The sequence below is a fragment of the Delphinus delphis genome, chromosome 7 (assembly GCF_949987515.2).
Source record: "Delphinus delphis chromosome 7, mDelDel1.2, whole genome shotgun sequence".
NCBI lineage: Eukaryota > Metazoa > Chordata > Mammalia > Artiodactyla > Delphinidae > Delphinus > Delphinus delphis.
The window spans coordinates 31,491,506-31,510,207 of NC_082689.1; the positions used below are offsets into that span (position 1 = coordinate 31,491,506).

The window sequence follows — 18,702 nt, forward strand, 5'->3', positions numbered from 1 at the left end:
AAGCTGGAGACTTCAAACGCTGCGGGCAGTAGGCAGAAGGCATGAGCTGTTTGCCTCTTATAGCAGCTGAACTGCTTTTTAGGATTTGTTTTAGTAGATCATGGTTTCAAGTGATTCGCTCTTTTTCCCCCATACTGCTAGGTATGCGTTTCTTCCCGCATGAACATTGGCATTCTATTCAAGAGGAACACCCCTAACAATTCCATCAACACTTAGATTTTTCACTGGCTCAGATTTTTCACTGGCTCCACAACTTGCCCTTTGCTTTGATGGTTTCCAGCAAAGTATATTGTATGTAAGAGGGAGTCTTGTTGAAACATTTCAATATGAACCTGCCTCCAAGAGATAGCTCTAGGTCAGGGTTCCTCAACGTGGGCACTATTGAAATTTGGGGCTGGAAAATGTTTTGTCGTGGGACTATCCTGTGCAGTATAAGACATTTAGCAGCATTCTGTTGGCCCCTACCCCGCTAGATGCCGCTAGCAACCCCCAACTGTGACAACTGCAAGTATCTCCAGATACTGCCAAATGTCCCCTGGGGAGTGTCTGTGCAAAACCACTCCTGGCTGGGGACAGCTGCACGAGTGTGAAGTGTGGAGTTGTTGTATGGTGTGTTTAAGAGATCGGGAGTGTGGGATTAGCAGATGCAAACTCTCACATAGAGGATGGATAAACGACAAGGTCCTCCTGTAAAACACAGGGAACTATATTCAATATCCTGCGATAAACCATAATGGAAATGAGTATGATAAAGAGTGTGTATATATGTATAACTGAATCACTTTGCTATATAGCAGAAATTATTGCAACATTGTAAATCAGCTATACTTTAATAAAGAAGAAAAAAAGAGTTCTCTCACTTGGGGCTTGCTGGGGTGTATTGAGACATGTTTGAGAGACAGAGGACGTGATGCAACCGTCAGCTCTGCCAGGACTTTGGGTTGTTTCTGAACAATACAGTTTCCTCATCTGCCACGTAGCACTTACCCTCACAGAGTTGTGTGAGAATTAGAATAGAAAATTAATATTTATTGAACATTTACTGTGTTCTAGGCCCTGTTCTAGGTGTTTCTAATGAAGTAATTCATTTAATCCCTGTATCAGCCTGTGGGGTAGGTACTATGATTATCCCCATTGTACAGCTGAGGGAAGAGAAATAATTCAGCCAAGGTCATATAGCTGGTAAGTGGCAGAGCTGGACTATGAACCCAGGCACTGTGGCTTTGACTCTCCATCTCTACCTCTATACCACATAGCCCCTCTAAGGTTGAGTGGATATAGCAGTCCCCCCCCCCACCTTATCTGTAGTTTTACTTTCCACAATTTCATTTACCCACAGGCAACTGCAGTCTGAAAATATTAAATTAAAAATTCCAGTAATAAACAACTCAAGTTTAAATTTCACACTGCTCCGAGTGGCCTGATGAAGTCCTTCACTGTCCGGCTCCATCCCACCAGGGATGTGAACCATCCCTTTGTCCAGAGCATCCCGCCCACTGGTCACTTAGTAGCTGATTTGGTTACTGTCATAGTATCGCAGTGCTTGTGTGCAAAGAACACTTATTTTATTTAATAATGGCCCCAAAGCTCAAGAGCAGTGATGCTGGCAAATCAGTTATTGCCAAAGAGAAGCCATAAAGTGCTTCCTTTAAGTGCAAAGGTGGAAATTCTCGATCCAATAAGCAAAGAAAAAAGATTGTATGCTGAGGTTGCTAAGAGCTACAGTAAGAAAGAATCTTCTATCCTTGGAGTCGTGAAAAAGGAAAAAGAAATTTGTGCCAGTTTTGCAGTTGCACCTCAAACTGCAAAAGTTATGGCCGCAACGCGGGATAAGTGCTTAGTTAAGACGGAAAAAGCATTAAATTTGTACAATAAGATATTTTCTGTGTGTGAGAGAGAGACCACATTCACATAACTTTTACTACAGTATGTCGTTACAATGATTCTATTTTATTATTAGTTACTGTTGTTAATTTCTTACTGTACCTAGTTCATAAATTAAACTTTACCAAAGGTATGTATTTTAGGAAAAAACATAGTTATACAGGGTTTGATAGTATCTACGGTATCAGGCATCCACTGGGGCAGGGGGTCTTGAAAAATATCCCCCAGGAATAACGGGGAACTATTGTATAAGCACTTTGTAAATATTAAAGCAAGAAATCCATTGTTAATAAACTTCCAGGGCATGCCCAGACCACTCTCCCTCAGGCTAAAGCATCTTAGCAAGAAGCCTCTCTGCCACGATATTTTTCATTTGCATTGTTTACTTTACATCTCTACAGATTAAAATTCTACACATCTTTGAGACCTAGCTCAAATGCCACCACCTCCAAGGAGCCCTTCCTCTTAATTCCTTTTAATTTCTGCCACAAGTGCTTCACACCTCCTTGAATCACCTTCACACTTTATACTGATATTATGGAACTCATCATCCTCTAAAGCAGTGACATGTGTGTGATCCCGCCTCTAGTAGCAAACTCCTCGTGTTCATCAGGGACACTCACAGTGACAGTCTCTCATAAAAGCTGACACAGAACCTTGTCATTGTATATATTGAAAGTGAAAGATTTCTAAAGTAATGGATGGATTGAGAGGATCGTTGGCTTGAACAACAATGACTTCTACCTGGAACCATTTACCTCTATTTTACAAGTGGAGCAATTGGAGGGGGTTGAGGAGGAGAAGTCACCCAAGGAGGACTCTTCGGACTCTCCCCATACCCAGAAGCAGCAGAGATACAGGTGCCATAAGCACCTACATAGCATAGAAATCAGCTGAGCATGGCTGCTTGCATAAAATAGTGACTGAATTCTGCTGGGTGAAAATTGGTGACAAAAGAGTTCTGAAAGTTGTGTCTACACCTGCAGCTCTCTCCTCAATCTAGGGGCCATTTTCCTACTTTGTTTTTGTTAGGTCATTGCTCTTGAGCGTCACCTTACACTGATTGATGACTTGCCATAGAGGTTGAAAAATACCTCATCGATCACATTTTCCCAATTGTTCAGGCAAGAGATCATGAGAGGAGAGACCAGCTGACATGGGCCTGATTACTTTGCTTACAAAAGCTTTTTGTAGCTGTCATTACCTGGGCTTTGCTCCTGTAGTCTACAGTGTCAATTTCTTAGAGAGATTGAACAGGGCTACCAAAGCATTCTTCTTTGTCACATGTTGCACTTATTATTGAGTTTGTACCCAGTGAAACATTTATCTCTTGTGGCAGCATTGCTGCTCTGCTTGCTTCTCTGATGCCAGATCTGGTCCCAGGGAAGTTTAAGGAAGTCTTGTTAGAGTAGAAGGAATGGGTGTTGAGCGAATGAGACTAATTAACTTGAAGATGTGTGATCAGGGTATCAGCATAGTAAATTGCCACAAGGATGGAGAGGCAGAGGCCTTCCACAGCTGGAGATGCTCAGCATTAACTCAGTGAGATCATGGTGTGTTTCTTTGGTTAACCTTTATTCCAGACTGTTTTTAAAGGATGCAAGTCTACAAGGATTCTTCATTAATGAGAGGCAATAGCAACAAATCAAGTAGTATTTGATTTGTTGGTGATTACAGTATTTTTTTTCTTTTTAAAATCATAATCTAACTGCACCTTAATCCAACATGTCATCATAACACACACCATAAAATCAGAGAGATTGTGGTTAAAATGGCATTGTCTCCTGGGCTTTTTCTATCTACCTTTATTATAACCACGGGACCAGTGCATCCCTAAAGAAGCAAAGTCTCTATCAATTGCTAACTAATTGTTATAATATATAAGACCACATTTTATTTTTTACTTTTTATTTTTTAAAATACATTTATTTATTTTATTTATTTATTTTTGGCTGTGCTGGGTCTTCGTAGCTGCACAGTCTCTCTAGTTGTGGCGTGCAGGGGCTACTCTTCTTTGCAGTGCATGGTCTTCTTATTGCAGTGGCTTCTCTTATTGCAGAGCATGTGCTCTAGGCACACAAGCTTCAGTAGTTGTGGCACGTGGGCTCAGTAGTTGTGGCTCACGGGCTCTAGAGTGCAGGCTCAGTAGTTGTGGCGCACGGGCTTAGTTGCTCCGTGGCATGTGGGATCTTCCTGGACCAGGGCTCGAACCGTTGTCCCCTGCGTTGGCAAACGGATTCTTAACCACTGCGCCACCAGGGAAGCCCAATATAAGACCATATTTTATGATGCAAGGTGGAGAAAGAATGTAATTTCTACTTGTGTTGCAAGAGGCAGAAATACCCCAACTTTGATGAATGATCTATGTTTGAGCATGCAATTAGAAAAGTCCTTCTCTCACTTGTAAGATGAGTAAGTGTGATACAGATGTGACCGAAAACAAACAAATATCTAATTCTTAAGTATCCTGAGCTAAGGAACTCTGCTTCATTTTCTCTCCCCAGGCACAGCCATATTGGGGGAAAAAATAGCACAGCAACTTGACAAGTTTTTTTCAAAGGTTTATTTGTTGCAAGAAGGCAACTTTCCTTCTGTCTCTGACTTTTCACACCATGTGAATTCAGAACACAGATCCTGTTTAAAAATAATATTTCTTCAGGAGAGAAAAATAAACTTGCCTGTACATGAAAGATTTCCAAAGAGAGAACATGAACAAACAGGTTTTTAATTTAAACAGGTGGAAAGTAGACCTTTTGGCCCAAATTTCACTGTAGATAAGAAACTCTCACGTCTAGGACTTAACTAGCTACCATCCAATGACGGCTTATTTTACATACACAAATTAAGAGCAACTTATTTATTTACAGAGGAAATGGATAATTAACCATATACAACACACAGCTACATTTAGAGATCTTGGTTTTCCAGAAATCAAGTAGCTGAGAAAGTTTTTGGCATCATCTTATAGCTCAAGTACAAGATGATGGTCTCCTGCAGATAAGTAGCATTAAAATGCTTTCCATGTGAAAATCGACAACCTGAAGGACTATACCTTACAGTGCTGAGTAGAAGAATGCTTGCATGACAGCTTCCAACCTCTGTGAGAGTTTAATCCTTATGAACTGTATCTTTACCCATATGACTTTCTATTCCAAAGAAAAAGAGTCTGACTTCCTGTTTTATACTCTGCTGGGTTTTGAAAATTGGATGCACGTTGTTCAATTAAGAACCAATTAATGTGACATTCCAGCATGAAAGAAGTGTGAGGCAAGAGAAGCCCACCTCAAACTAATCAGTTTAAAGTTTCATTGACTCACGATCTGTTGTTTCTTAAAGGCAGAAGAGTGTTTTGCATTCATACCACCTCTGGCTCTTGGAACTTGCCTGAGTTCATAAACTATGTAGGGTGAAGTTGAACCAGGATCACGTGGTGACCTTCCCAGAGCAGCCCAATTTCTGCAAAAACATGCACACCTTGGGTGTACTGTTTCTCTCACGTTGGTACCAAGTCATTGTTTCCCTGCTGATGCTCTTGTTTGCCATGTGACTCCAAAGATAAATAGCAACCGGAAACTCAGAAGGCATGCATCACAACCCAATTCTCTTGGGCACAGTTTGGGGCCCTGAACTTCAGTTTCCTCATCTCTTGAATGGAAGCAACAGGATCTATTAAATGGAACTCAGTGAAGAATCTTGCTCACTACCAGAGAAGAATAAGCCCTGGTTTTTTGAATAAATGCCAGCCTCAGCAATTAGTCCATCAACTAAAATTCTTCTTGCAGTTTCAGTTAGATTGAGAACCCTTCCCTGGTTTGCACTCAGGCTGTTGTGCAACCTTTCTGCAAGGCTAACAGCTGTCTTATTCCATCCCAGAGAGAGCTCTATTTTAGCTACTCCTGCATTCGTAGTTCATAAAGCACTGGGATCCAGTGGGTGAAAGGCACTCTTTAGCATCGCAAGATGATATTTGTTAGTAGTAAATAAGCTATGGTAAAAAGGCAAGCAGCAATGATACTCTTGGTAACAAGTCACTCAACACTCTAGTTGTATTCACTCTATCGAGAGCAAGTTGAATACCAAAAGAACTTGGAATGGCAGGTTTTATAGGGGATTTTTTTTTTTTAATGCTCAAAGCTCTCATAAAAGAAAAAACTACCAAAGATGGAAGTTCACAATCTCTCAGCATCATCTCCCGTTTCAAAATGAATGCGCCAGGAATATTCTATACAGTTGTTTGGCAGATTTATTTATTTTTAACATCATTTAAGGCAGCTTTTCAAACAATACTCTAAAAGGGAGAGCATCACCCACATTCTAGTCCGACCCAGAGAGCTATATATTTGATTACTTTTTCCTTCATTCTCTCCATCTCCATTTTCTTGTACAGCCATTCTTAGCTCCTTTCACTGTGCTCCTTCTCACCATATTAGGAGACCTCAAATACTGCCTTCAGTAAGGTCTCCTTGAGTCCCCCTTTAACATCTCTGTTGCTTATTGTTCGTTTGTGCCTCTGCCTATCCTTTTCCTGCTCTGAGCCAGAGAGCCTGGTCCTGGTGCCTCCCTCACCCAGGCTTCCTTGACAGCTGGCATTAGGTTGGGTTTGGTCAGTAGGATGGTGGGGGGAGAGAGGTCCAGGTATTTCTTCCCTTCTCTCTCCTCCCTGCTCTTCTTCATTGTTTGGCCACGGGCTTCATCCTTCCATGCTATGGCTCCTGGTGCCGGCTCCTCCACCAGAGCTCCAGATCTTACAGGGCTGCGCCGGCATTTCCTCCCCTTGCCCCTCTTCCTAGAGGCATTCATGAAATTCTGCTGTTGCTAGTCTCTGGCTGCATCCACCTTGCAGGTTCCCTCACTCCTGTTCACAGCTCTGCCATCAGTCCTTTAAATAAATGATTTGAGCTGGATTCTGAGTCCTGCTAGGTCTCTGGTTTTCCTCCCTCTCACCTCACATACACACAAACGAAAAGACAAATTCAAAACTGTGTTGAATGCATATGAGGCTTACTGCCTGATTTGAATTGATTGACTGAGTTCTTTCAGACTCTGAATATACAAGCCCTTATTTCTGTTCTTCTTAGTTATATAATGCAACTTCTGTCATATGATAGAATTGATCATGAAGGAATACTACTTTATTTGGGAATTATGTTGATATAAAGGTAGAAATGAAATAACCATCTAAAATGGTGAGAAAATTATAATTAGTCATATTCAAATAACTTAATAACAGCAAAAGTGAACTATTAACTAAAATAAGACTTCTACTTATTTTTTAAAAATAATGAATGTCTTTTATTAGCTACTAGTGGAACTAGTAGGTCTCTTGGGGATTAAGTCTAATTTCAGTATAGTCCCAAAGGAGTCCTATTAATTTAAAAGGCAGTAGGTATTTAGTGAAAGGGTTCAACTTGAGGAAGTATAAATTTACTCTCATTACATTGTAAAGGATGGAAGATATTTTTTAAATGGTAACCAAATATTTGTAGCTTGTATACTTCCTTTTCACATTACAATATTTGTCATGAAGATGAATTAATATTGTGCCATTTTCTGCTTTTATTACAATCTTGGGCCTGAGATGAAATAGTGGATGTTTAATATTTTTATGAATTATAGAAGAAAAATGTACGATGTTGACCTTTTTAATATGCTGGTTTCTGACTGGCTGGTACTTCCACTCCTCTCACTGCAACAATTTCTACTAACATGGAAGAAAAGTTTAGGATAGATAGCCAATGGGAAAGCAGAGTATTAAAAAGGTCAACAGAGTAAATCTTTTCTATAACTTAAAAAAAATTATTAAGACATTCAAATTCAAATACTATAGCTCATAAACAAAATATGTAATTCATACTTATGAAAATAACCTTGTGTTAAAATCTTCTCATTACTGTGATAAAGGTACAGCATGATTATTCAAGACTTAAAATAATCTACTAAATATTTTATAATAGACTGAATATTTATAGAATAAAATAGCATATTTTTAAAAAATCACTAAAAAGAGACATAAAGATCACTTTCTTTTCTTTCCTTATGGTAAAAAAAATTGTATTATTTCTTCAGCAATAACACCAATATCAACAGAGAGCTGTAGACATGGAAACTTATTTTACATGGTTGTAATGTTATTCACTGTTTAAAGAGTTCTTAATTTAGATTTTAGCAAATAAAAACAGCCAAACATTTAAAATTTTATATTCATATTCACTGTTTTATCTAGCACATTTTAATTGTTCAATAAATTATTGGCTGAATGAATGTATATGCAGGAAAATAAAACAAACTGTAGAATTATAACAGCCTTTGCATTATTTTTGGAGGGGTATATGAATCATGGCAAACAATAACAACTGCAAAAATAAGAAAGGGATTATAAGCTACAACTGGGCTTTATGGTTCACTGGTGTATTACTCTTCTTACAGCACCTGATGTAAAGTGAATCTTCAAAAACGCTGCATGAATGAATGAGGAAAATGGAGAATAGAAGCAGGAAAGGGTGGATCCACAGCATGTGGATTGCAGTAACATCCATCTATATTTTAGTCTCTTCATCACTGGCCATTTATGAATTGCCCAGGCCTAATTACAACCCCTCCTCTGCCATTTTCCCTCACATAATGATCACACGATCTTGGATGGCAAAGATTTCTTCCTCCTTGGATACTAGGTTTGGGTGAGGTGAGCATTTAACACAGTCAGGGTTGATGTAAATCCACGCTGAGGGACTGATAGGAATGCTGAATGAGAAAGAAGCTGCTCTTCTTTTTTCCTGGCTCACTGGTTGTAAAGACAAAATATCCCTGGAACTTCTGTGGCCATCTTTGCCACCAACTAGAGAAGATCAGCTGGAGACTGAAGCCAACAGATGAAAAAGTAAAGTTACTAGATGAAAAGAGGGAGATAAAGGCATAGTGACATCATCTCAATGCCTGGATAGGGCTTTGCTTAAAACTCATGCCACCTCTTGAATGTCTCAGTTATTAATTTCCTTTTTGCTTATGCTAATTAAGCTAAGCATGTGTCTCTTATAGTTGGAAGACTCTTAACTGTGGAGTTATTGGGAAGGTTTCTAAGATCCATATGGACCAGTTGTCAAGGAATTTAAAGCTCATCTATTTTGCATATATAAAAATGCCAAAATGGTAAAAGATTGATCCTAAGGGAGTGTCCATGAGAGAGGGAGATGGCGACAACTAATTCCCTTCTTCCACTGGTGAAGCAATTCAAAGCTCACTTTGAGATGCCTGCAACTCCTGAGCATGTGAGGTTAACTTCTGCCCTCGCTCATGCTGTCCCTGCTGTATAACATGTCCTTCACTCTCCCATAGTGGACACGTCTCTACCTTCCCCCCTGGCCCACACTTCCCCTACTCCTGTTTAATGCCCCCTCCAGCATTATCCATTTTGCTGAATAACATTGTTGGCCCTGACCTTCTCTACCCTGCCCTCTGCCTCTGGGGGCTGAACTCTAGGGACTGCATCAACCAAGCTTTCTGTACTGAGCTGAGCCAGTGGGAGGTCTTGGTGGAAGATGAGAGCTGGACGGGAGGACAGGACCAGGGTATTTCCTCCCCTGGCATCCTCTCTTTCGAGTCACTGCAGGTTGATGGGATCCTTCAAATGAAGGTCACGACTGCTTTCTCTGAGGTCTGGTAGTGCCCCTTCCTCTTGCTCCTTTCACACTGAGGGCAGGGAATGGGTCCCCACAGTTGGTGGCTTCACCATCCATTGTTGGTTTTCCCTAACTCAGCCACACTTTTGTAAATCATCCCTCATTAACCTCTCTGACTGATAGGCTTCCTTTTTGAATCCCATCCTGCTGGTCCTTCATTGATGCCTAGTTGAAATGCCTGCTCCTTCCTTTGTCCCCACTCTTATCCTTGTGACCCCTTGAATCATTGTACCTGTCATACTTCACTGCCCACTTCATTCCCATGTTCATCTCCTCTGTGGTCTAGGAGCTCCTGGAGAGCAGACGGTGACTATTCCCCAATCTTAGGGCCATAGCAGGTGCTTAAACGCCGAATGAATGAATGAACAGCTGAGAATAGTGCCCTAAGTCAAAGTCGGTACCACAGCCATTTATATTAGAGTAGTTGGAATGTCACAGTATTTTGGAGGGTCTTAATTCTTGCTTCATCACGGTGAACTCTATCTAGACAAGGGTTTGATCACTCAAGCTTACCAGGTTTAGAAAGTCCATTCTTTATCTCACTTAGACTGTAGTTAATTGGTTCAAATTTGCCAAACTCAAGAGATACAGATTTTTTTAATAAAGTAATTCCACGTTAATAGTTGATGATAGGAACTATAATTGCCAAATGGACAGCAGTTATTTTTCCCTGAGTTTTATTGTGAAATTTTTCAAACATAAAAGCTTTGAAAATACAGAACATCCTTATACTCACCACCTAGGTTTAATAGTTAACCTTTTTTCCATATTTGTGTCATTTAACCATCTACATTTATAGGTATATAGCTATGCATACATATCTAAAAATATTTTTTGTTGAATCATTTGAAAATAAATTGCAAACATCATTAAAGCTTCACCCCTACATACTTACGCAGGCATCTCCTAAGACTATGCCCAATCTCCTTCTAACCACACTACCAGTATCATACCTAAGAACCCTAGCAATAATTCCTTGATAATATCTAATACTTATTGATGCCATGTGTTTGCCAGCCAGACTTGGGGAGCAGGGGCACCTTTGGACCTCAGAGCCGCTCTGGTTTAATCTCAATTTTATCTGGCCTGCAGCATTTTGTCTAAATGTCGATATCTGTCAGTTTCTGCTGCAACCACTGAGATCAACAAATTTAACTGTGCACATATCTGAGAGTCAAGACTAAAGGGAGTTCTTTCTGGGCTTCTCTGGAAGCTCATTTTCAGGGATGAGGCCAGGACTGCCGGAGACAGTGGGAGGAAGGTTCTCAGCAAGGAGTTTTAGATCTCCCTCCTTTTATTTCTTTATCTTTTTCCTAATCCTAGGCCACGATATCTTTCTTTCTCTGGGCTAGAATTTATTTCTATCTTTTTCCAAAAGAAAGAGGGGAGAAACACCTAGATGTAAAAGATGACCCTCATGTGGAACTTGTAAAATAATCCAAGCAACTGCAAGACCCTTGCTGGGAGGCTGCCCTGGCCCACCCTGTCTCACTGACACTCCACGGTTGTGCTGAAATATATGCTTTATTTGTCAAAAAGTTTTAGGTCCTACATTCTTTTTTTTTTTTTAACATCTTTATTGGAGTATAATTGCTTTTCAATGGTGTGTTAGTTTCTGCTGTATAAAAAAATCAATCAGCTATACATATACATATATCTCCATATCTCCTCCCTCTTGCGTCTCCCTCCCACCTTCCCTATCCCACCCCTCTAGGTGGTCACAAAGCACGGAGCTGATCTCCCTGTGCTATGCAGCTGCTTCCCACTAGCTATCTATTTTACATTTGGTAGTATATATGTGTCCATGCCACTCTCACTTTGTCCCAGCTTCCCCTTCGCCCTCCCTGTGTCCTCAAGTCCATTCTCTACGTCTGTGTCTTTATTCCTGTCCTGCCCATAGGTTCTTCAGAACGTTTTTTTTTAGAGTCCATATATATGTGTTAGCATACAGTGTTTGTTTTTCTCTTTCTGACTGACTTTACTCTGTATGACAGACTCTAGGTCCATCCACCTCACTACAAATAACTCAATCTCGTTTCTTTTTATGGCTGAGTAATATTCCATTGTATATATGTGCCACATTTTCTTTATCCATTCATCTGTTGTTGGACAGTTAGGTTGCTTCCATGTCCTGGGTATTGTAAATAGAGTTGCAATGAACATTGTGGTACATGACTCTTTTTGAATTATGGTTTTCTCTGGGTATACGCCCAGTAGTAGGATTGCTGGGTCCTATGGTAGTTCTATTTTTAGTTTTTTAAGGAACTTCCATACTGTTCTCCATAGTGGCTGTATCAATTTACATTCCCACCAACAGTGCAAGAGGGTTTCCCTTTTCTCCACACCCTCTCCAGCATTTATTGTCTGTAGACTTTTTTCTTTTTTTAAGAAGATGTTGAGGGTAGGAGTTTATTAATTAATTTATTTACTTTTGCTGTGTTGGGTTTTCGTTTCTGTGTGAGGGCTTTCTCTAGTTGTGGCAAGCGGGGGCCACTCTTCATCGCGGTGCGTGGGCCTCTCACTATCGCGGCCTCTCTTGTTGCGGAGCACAGGCTCCAGACGCGCAGGCTCAGTAGTTGTGGCTCACGGGCCTAGTTGCTCCGCGGCATGTGGGATCCTCCCAGACCAGGGCTCGAACCCGTGTCCCCTGCATTGGCAAACTGATTCTCAACCACTGCGCCACCAGGGAAGCCCTGTCTGTAGATTTTTGATGATGGCCATTCTAACCGGTGTGAGGTGATACTTCATTGTAGTTTTTTTTTGTTTTCTTTCATAGTTGAGATTTTATTGGTTGTTTTGAGGACCAGTACACAGACATTTCAATTTGTACACAGTTCTCAACATACGTACCAAAAATCTAAAAAATTATGTAGTTGTGATTCTTTTCTGAACAGTTATTCCAGTGACTTTCCAGCTTAAAATTTGGAGGCAAATTTTTCTTCACAGGATATCAAGTACCAATATCTTCAAATATTGATATGCTGTTACATCGTTAAGTCCCACTAATTCACAATTTAATATCATATACACTACATACTCAAATTGTCAATCGTTCATAGCACACTGACAGTTTCTAGAAGAACCGGACAACCACGACCAAATATGTTCCAGAGTGCACAAAATTCTGCCCGGGAGAGCCAAGATCAAGGGGTGAGTGGTTTACTTTAGGAAACAATTCTACCAAAAACAACATGGGAAGAGAAGTAATTTAAAGTGTTTAAAACATTAAATGCACAACGGACTCCAAACTGCCACTTAGTGTGCTTTGTATTATAAGATATAAAAGCTACCCTCCATCTGTGGAATGTTAAGCTGACACCCAAGACAATCAAAACCTCCCATATTCAATATCCCACTATTTTCTGGTTTTACCAAAAAAACAAACAACCAGCAAATGATTTCATCTCTTAAAAAAAAGCATTTACACTTAAAAAATGGGATGAGTTGGGATTCCCTCCTTTGAAAAAATATTTCTAGAGCTACTAAAAAACTTGCATTTACAAAAGAGTTGATAAAAATATTCCTCTGGATTGTACAAGAAGGGAGACTGGGGCCACTGATAGGACCAGGTGTGTGATATTAATCAGACTTGGCTTCTTTTTCTCCTGCTTCATCAGAAGCTGGGCTCTCCTTGTTTTTAGTTTCTCCATTCTCTTGGTTAGCCACTTCAGCTTGTTTTCCCTTTGCTCCCTTTTTCCCTTATTGTGGCCTCTCCCGTTGCGGAGCACAGGCTCTGGACGCGCAGGCTCAGCAGCCATGGCTCACGGGCCCAGCCGCTCCGCGGCATGTGGGATCCTCCCGGACCGGGGCACAAACCCGTGTCCCCTGCATCGGCAGGCGGACTCTCAACCACTGCGCCACCAGGGAAGCCCAGTTTGCACTTTTTTGTCTGAAGATTTATCCTTTCCTGCCGCCTTTTTTGGCTTCGTTTCCACTTTTGCGGGAGCCGGTGTAGCTGACACCCTCGCCGATCTCCTCTTGCGCTCCTCCTTCGCAGCCCCCTCGGCGGAGCTGACCTTCCTCTTGGGCAACGGGCCGGCGGGGCAGGCGCGTGTCCGGTGCCTGCGGGCCGCGGCGCACCGAGAGCCTTCGCAAAGCTGGGCTGCCTGGCCGCTGCCGCACCTCCGGCTGCCCGAGCCCCTGGGACCCGCCCCTCACCGTAGTTTTGATTTGCGTTTCTCTAATGATTAGTGATGTTGAGCATCCATTCATATGTTTGTTGGCCATCTGCATATCTTCTAGGCCCTTCATTCATAATTTACAAAAAAAGCAAGAGAAACCCCTAAACTAACAAATTTTAGTTGTTTTCACTGATTTTTTCCCCCCTCTACTTGTGGATCAGTTGACCAGTTATTTTTTTTTAAAAAAGTTTTTCACACTTTGGTTGAAATAACAACATGGCAAATAGAATTAGGCTTCAGGTTTGAGGGCTACTTGGTGCGTAGTGAATTAGCACGAAGGGAAGTGGATCATCTTGAAGGACCTCCATGTGTTAGTGGAAGTGACGCACCGAGCACACCAGAGGAGTGGGCCAGGCTCCCAGGGACCATGTCCTCTTTCCTTCTCCATTTACTGACGAGACAGTGGTGGTAGGAGCGGACATGGGTATTTCTCCTCTGTCTCTGGGGCCTCCAGCTTTGGGTCCATCTCCACAAAGACCCCAGATCCTACAGCACAACCATTCCCTCCATGATGCTAGTTCCCATTAAACACTTCTTTCAGCACCACTTCCTCCCAAGTTCCCTCCATTAATAATCTCTGATCATTACCTCACCGTCCCCTGTTTGTCTTCCCAGTTCTTCCATGCTGTGTAGCTAATTTCCTATACTGTATATGCCCTATAAAGATGGGGAGTAGTTTCTGTTTCCTTGGCTGGACCCTAACTGATCTATCTTCCCACTATGGCCACTTCGTAGCTTCCTGTAAGAATGGTCAGGACAAATTCAAAATAAATATGAATTTTCTCCCAAAGGTATTTAGTGCCCACTATGTGTAAGGCACTGGGTCTAGGCCCAGGGGAAGCAAATAAATAAATACATATTTTTTTTATTTTAAGGAGCTCATAATTTACTGGAGGAAACACGTCAACAAATAATTTTAATAAATGGTGGTAAATGCTATAAGGATACAGAAAGTGTATTCCTAATGCCTTCACAGGTTTGCTTTGTTTACAGGCTACCTTTGGTGGTGTGGTATAGGAAATGAGCACTAATTAAGAGCCACGAGAATTAGGCTGTAGGTTGGGTCTATTACCCCTAACTAGTTGTGTGGCTTTGGGCAGGTCATGGAACCTCTCCAGGCCTCTGTTTCTTCATTTATGAGATAACATGTGCGTTTTCTTTCGGTTTGCCAACATTATTACTATGACCTTTCAATCCCTCATTTAACAATCCGGAGAGCCCACTGGCACTTATTTTAAAGTTCTTTCCAAAGGGCATGACTGAGGCATGACTCACCCCTATTAAACCTAGGAGTCCTGCTTCTCCAATCTACTATACAATACAGCACAACACAGGAAAACTTGGACACACATGCATACACACACACACGCGCGCGCGCGCGCGTGCGCACGTGCACAAATTTGGCACTCCAGGGGGCCTTCTGGGGGGGATGCGTGGCTAGCAATTTATACAACCCAACAAAATAGACATCACCATCTGAGAGTCAGCTCAGAAGCCGGAGAAGAATAAGAAATGCTCCCCCCCGTGTAGTTTTGGGCTCTGCACAGGCTGGTGAGGTGCATCCGGCTTGGACAAGGACAGGTCTCTCTGGCTGAGTTCTTCACAGAAACCTCCATGATTTCACAGCCCTTAAGTGGTGGTTCCATTTCAGTAGGAACAAAACAGCTTCTTAATGGGGGAGCTGTACAGGAAATCAATCATTTAAATATATTCTTAAAAGTACATTTGCACCAATTTGATTTTTTAGTTACTACATCATCTGGAAAAAAAATCCCTTAATCAATTAAATGATTACACTTGAATATTTAATTCCTGCCAGTGTACAGTTTAAATAATCTTTTCCAAATAATTTGCTTATGGCCGTTAGATATACTGAAGGTCCTCCCAAGATGTCTCTTGTAGAAGCATAATGACTCCTTTTGCTGATGACAAACTGAGCATAAGAGCATTTTCAGCCCTGCAGTATTATTATAGGTGTTGGAGGTATAGTGGTGGGCAGATCAGATAGAGATTCACAGCAATGTAAAGAAAGGGAAGAAAGTCTAGACTGGAGAACAATGCAGAGATTGGTGGGCCTTAAAACAGAGCACATTTGCCATATTATTCTCAAGAGAGTTATGATTTAAAATGTATTGCAAATATGTGGAGAAAATCCTGCTTCACCTTTATTCAAGTGTTCAACACAAACCAGGTTTAAATTCTAGCTGCGAACTGAATTTTAGAAATGATGCGTTTCAGCCCTGTGAATTGCAGGAAGTGCAGCCCACCTGCTGTATCTTCTGTTACAAAGGGGAATTATATGCACTTTATACGGCAGACCAGAGGCTCTTCCTTTTGGTATAGAAAGTGGGTTTCACATCACAGGAAGCTTCTGCTTTTCTTCTTCCCAAATGCTCCTTAGGCTTGTGCTCAGATGGAAGGGCCTCCCCTGGCCTCCCTGTCTCCCTTTCCCACGGCCCTAGAATTTGTGTCTGTTACTTCCTGGCAGTGACCAACTGCTGGGTTTCCTTCTCATCTTTTGTGAAGGCAGGAAACACAGAGGGGGTGCCTTGGAGACTGGGGGCAGCTTGCGCAGTGGCACGGCCTCTGCTGCACCCTACTTGGCCCTCTGCCAGGGGCACTGGGGCAGACCTGTGAGTGATCCTGATCTTCAGACACACCTGGCTACCCCAGTACCAGGATACTGGAGCCAGTTCTGTTCCCTTAAAATTAGGTTTGATGACAGGAAGGACTAACTGGATGTAGAACTTCAGCAAAATCTGCAGTTAGACATCTGTGACATTCCAGGTATAAAAAAGGCCAGGAATGCACGCTTCACACTGTCTTGTTTAAATAGCGCTCTCAACCAAGAGTGTTTCATAAAACACCTTGAGTTTTTTTTTTTTTTTCTGCAGTACGCGGGCCTCTCACCGTTGCGGAGCACAGGCTCTGGATGCGCAGGTTCAGCGGCCATGGCTCACGGGCCCAGCCGCTCCGCGGCATGTGGGATCTTCCCGGACTGGGGCACGAACCCGTGTCCCCTGCATCAGCAGGTGGACTCTCAACCACTGCGCCACCAGGGAAGCCCAACACCTTGAGTTTTTAATTGCTTTGTTGTGTTCTTAGCCACAGTCTCAACCGAAATAACAGAAGGTATGAATGGATCTGTTAAAAATTAATTTACCTGTATATAACAGAAATACTTCCAATGATGGTGCCTTACACACAATAGAAGTTTAATTTTTGTTCACCTGAAAGGAAGTTGACACTAACTCAAGCTCTTTGTACCTCATTTCTCTGCCATTCCTGGAATGTGGGACTAGACCAGTTTTAGTTTTCAAGTTTCAGGCACCCTTTATACCATTAACACCCTTAAAAATTATTGAGGCCCCCCCCAAGAACTTTTTATTTATTCATTTATTTTTTTTTGCAGTACGCGGGCCTCTCACTGTTGTGGCCTCTCCCGTTGCGGAGCACAGGCTCCAGACGCGCAGGCTCAGCGGCCATGGCTCACGGGCCCAGCCGCTCCGCGGCATCTGGGATCTTCCTGGACCGGGGCACGAACCCGTGTCCCCTGCATCAGCAGGTGGACTCTCAACCACTGTGCTACCAGGGAAGCCCCAAGAACTTTTTTAATGTGGGTTACCATGTTAGAAATTAAAACTGAGACATTTTTTACAAATTTATTTTATTTTAAAATACTAGTAAACCCATTGAATGTAAACATTAATAACACAGATTTCTGAAAATTAATGCTATTTTCTAAGACAAAACAAAATTATTGAGAAGAATAATTGTTTTACATGTTTGTAAATCCCTAGCTGGCTTAATAGAAGACAGCTTGAATCAAACACCTGTTACTGCATGCAATCTGTTGCAATGAATTGCTTTGGTTGAAGTCCATGAAGAAAATTCTAGGCTTCACATAGATATGTGATTGGAAAAGGGACTTGAAACTTTTGGGCCTCCCAAATAAGGACTTAGGGGACCCTATGTGTCCTCAGTCTACACTTTGAGAATTGCTGTCTTAAACCTCATGGTCTGAAGTAGCTGCTGGAGCTCCAGCCATTCTATTCACATTCAAGGTGTCATGACAAAGTTTGAAGAAAAGATTGGTACTTTCTCTTTAAGAAGAATTCCTGGAAGGCTCACAGCATTCCTGCTTACATCTCTTTGGCTAACACTTTCATATGGCAACATTAAGCTGTAAGAGAAATGTTTCAGTGGGATAGCAATGTACTCAGCTAAAATTTTCTAAAAAGGAAGAGGAAAAACTCTACCGAGAAGCAATTAGTAGTCTGTGCCACAGGAAGAGTGAGTTCAAAGCATTCCAATGACCCAAACACTTCATCTGCTGTTGCCATGACTGCAGATTATCCAAGCACCACAGATCCCCTCAGGAGTCCCCTGTGAAGAAATTATTGTTAACTTTGCTATGTGATTGGTCTATGGTGTTCAAGTGCATTTGAAAGTGTCTGCAGAGGGATGGGGTGTGAGATAGGAGTCACCAGCTAACTAAAGGGAGGCAAGGTTTGGGCTTTCTGAGAAGTACTGACCAGAGCCAGGTTCTGAAATGGTAATGAAACTAAACTAAAGAAGGACTATTGTGCTAAGATTTTACTGAAGCTATACAGACATTCCTTTATTTTCAAAAACTTTGAAAAACACTCAAAGAATAGATGTCAAGGACAGAGTCTGTTGGAAAACAAAAAATTATTTTCTTTCTAGTAAAGAGTGACAACACAGAAGTTTCTTATAGTTAATAAGAAAGTGCTAAGAAACTAATTTAAGAAAGGAAGGTGCTATTATTATCCCCATTTTTCTGATAAGAAATTGAGGCACAGAGAAGTTCAGCCACTTACCTAAGGTGATGAAGCTGATGAAGGCGAAGTTGGCTCCATATTCCATGTTCTGAAATCACTAAACAATCCTGCACATATACTCTGAGGAGGAGCTTGGAGCTGAGGGGAAAACTTGAGGAC

The 18,702-nt window shown here is 41.6% G+C and overlaps 1 protein-coding gene across 1 annotated transcript; it reads right to left on the reverse strand.

Annotated features, from left to right (window-relative positions):
- Positions 1 to 13,139: 13,139 nt before the first annotated feature.
- Positions 13,140 to 18,628, reverse strand: LOC132427845 (non-histone chromosomal protein HMG-14-like). The gene is made up of 4 exons (XM_060015394.1): positions 18,583 to 18,628; positions 17,730 to 17,790; positions 13,411 to 13,700; positions 13,140 to 13,258 (listed from the first exon to the last, which is right to left on the reverse strand). Exons 1-4 carry the CDS (start codon positions 18,626 to 18,628, stop codon positions 13,140 to 13,142), a joined length of 516 nt encoding a protein of 171 aa, XP_059871377.1.
- Between the last annotated feature and the right edge of the window lie 74 nt (positions 18,629 to 18,702).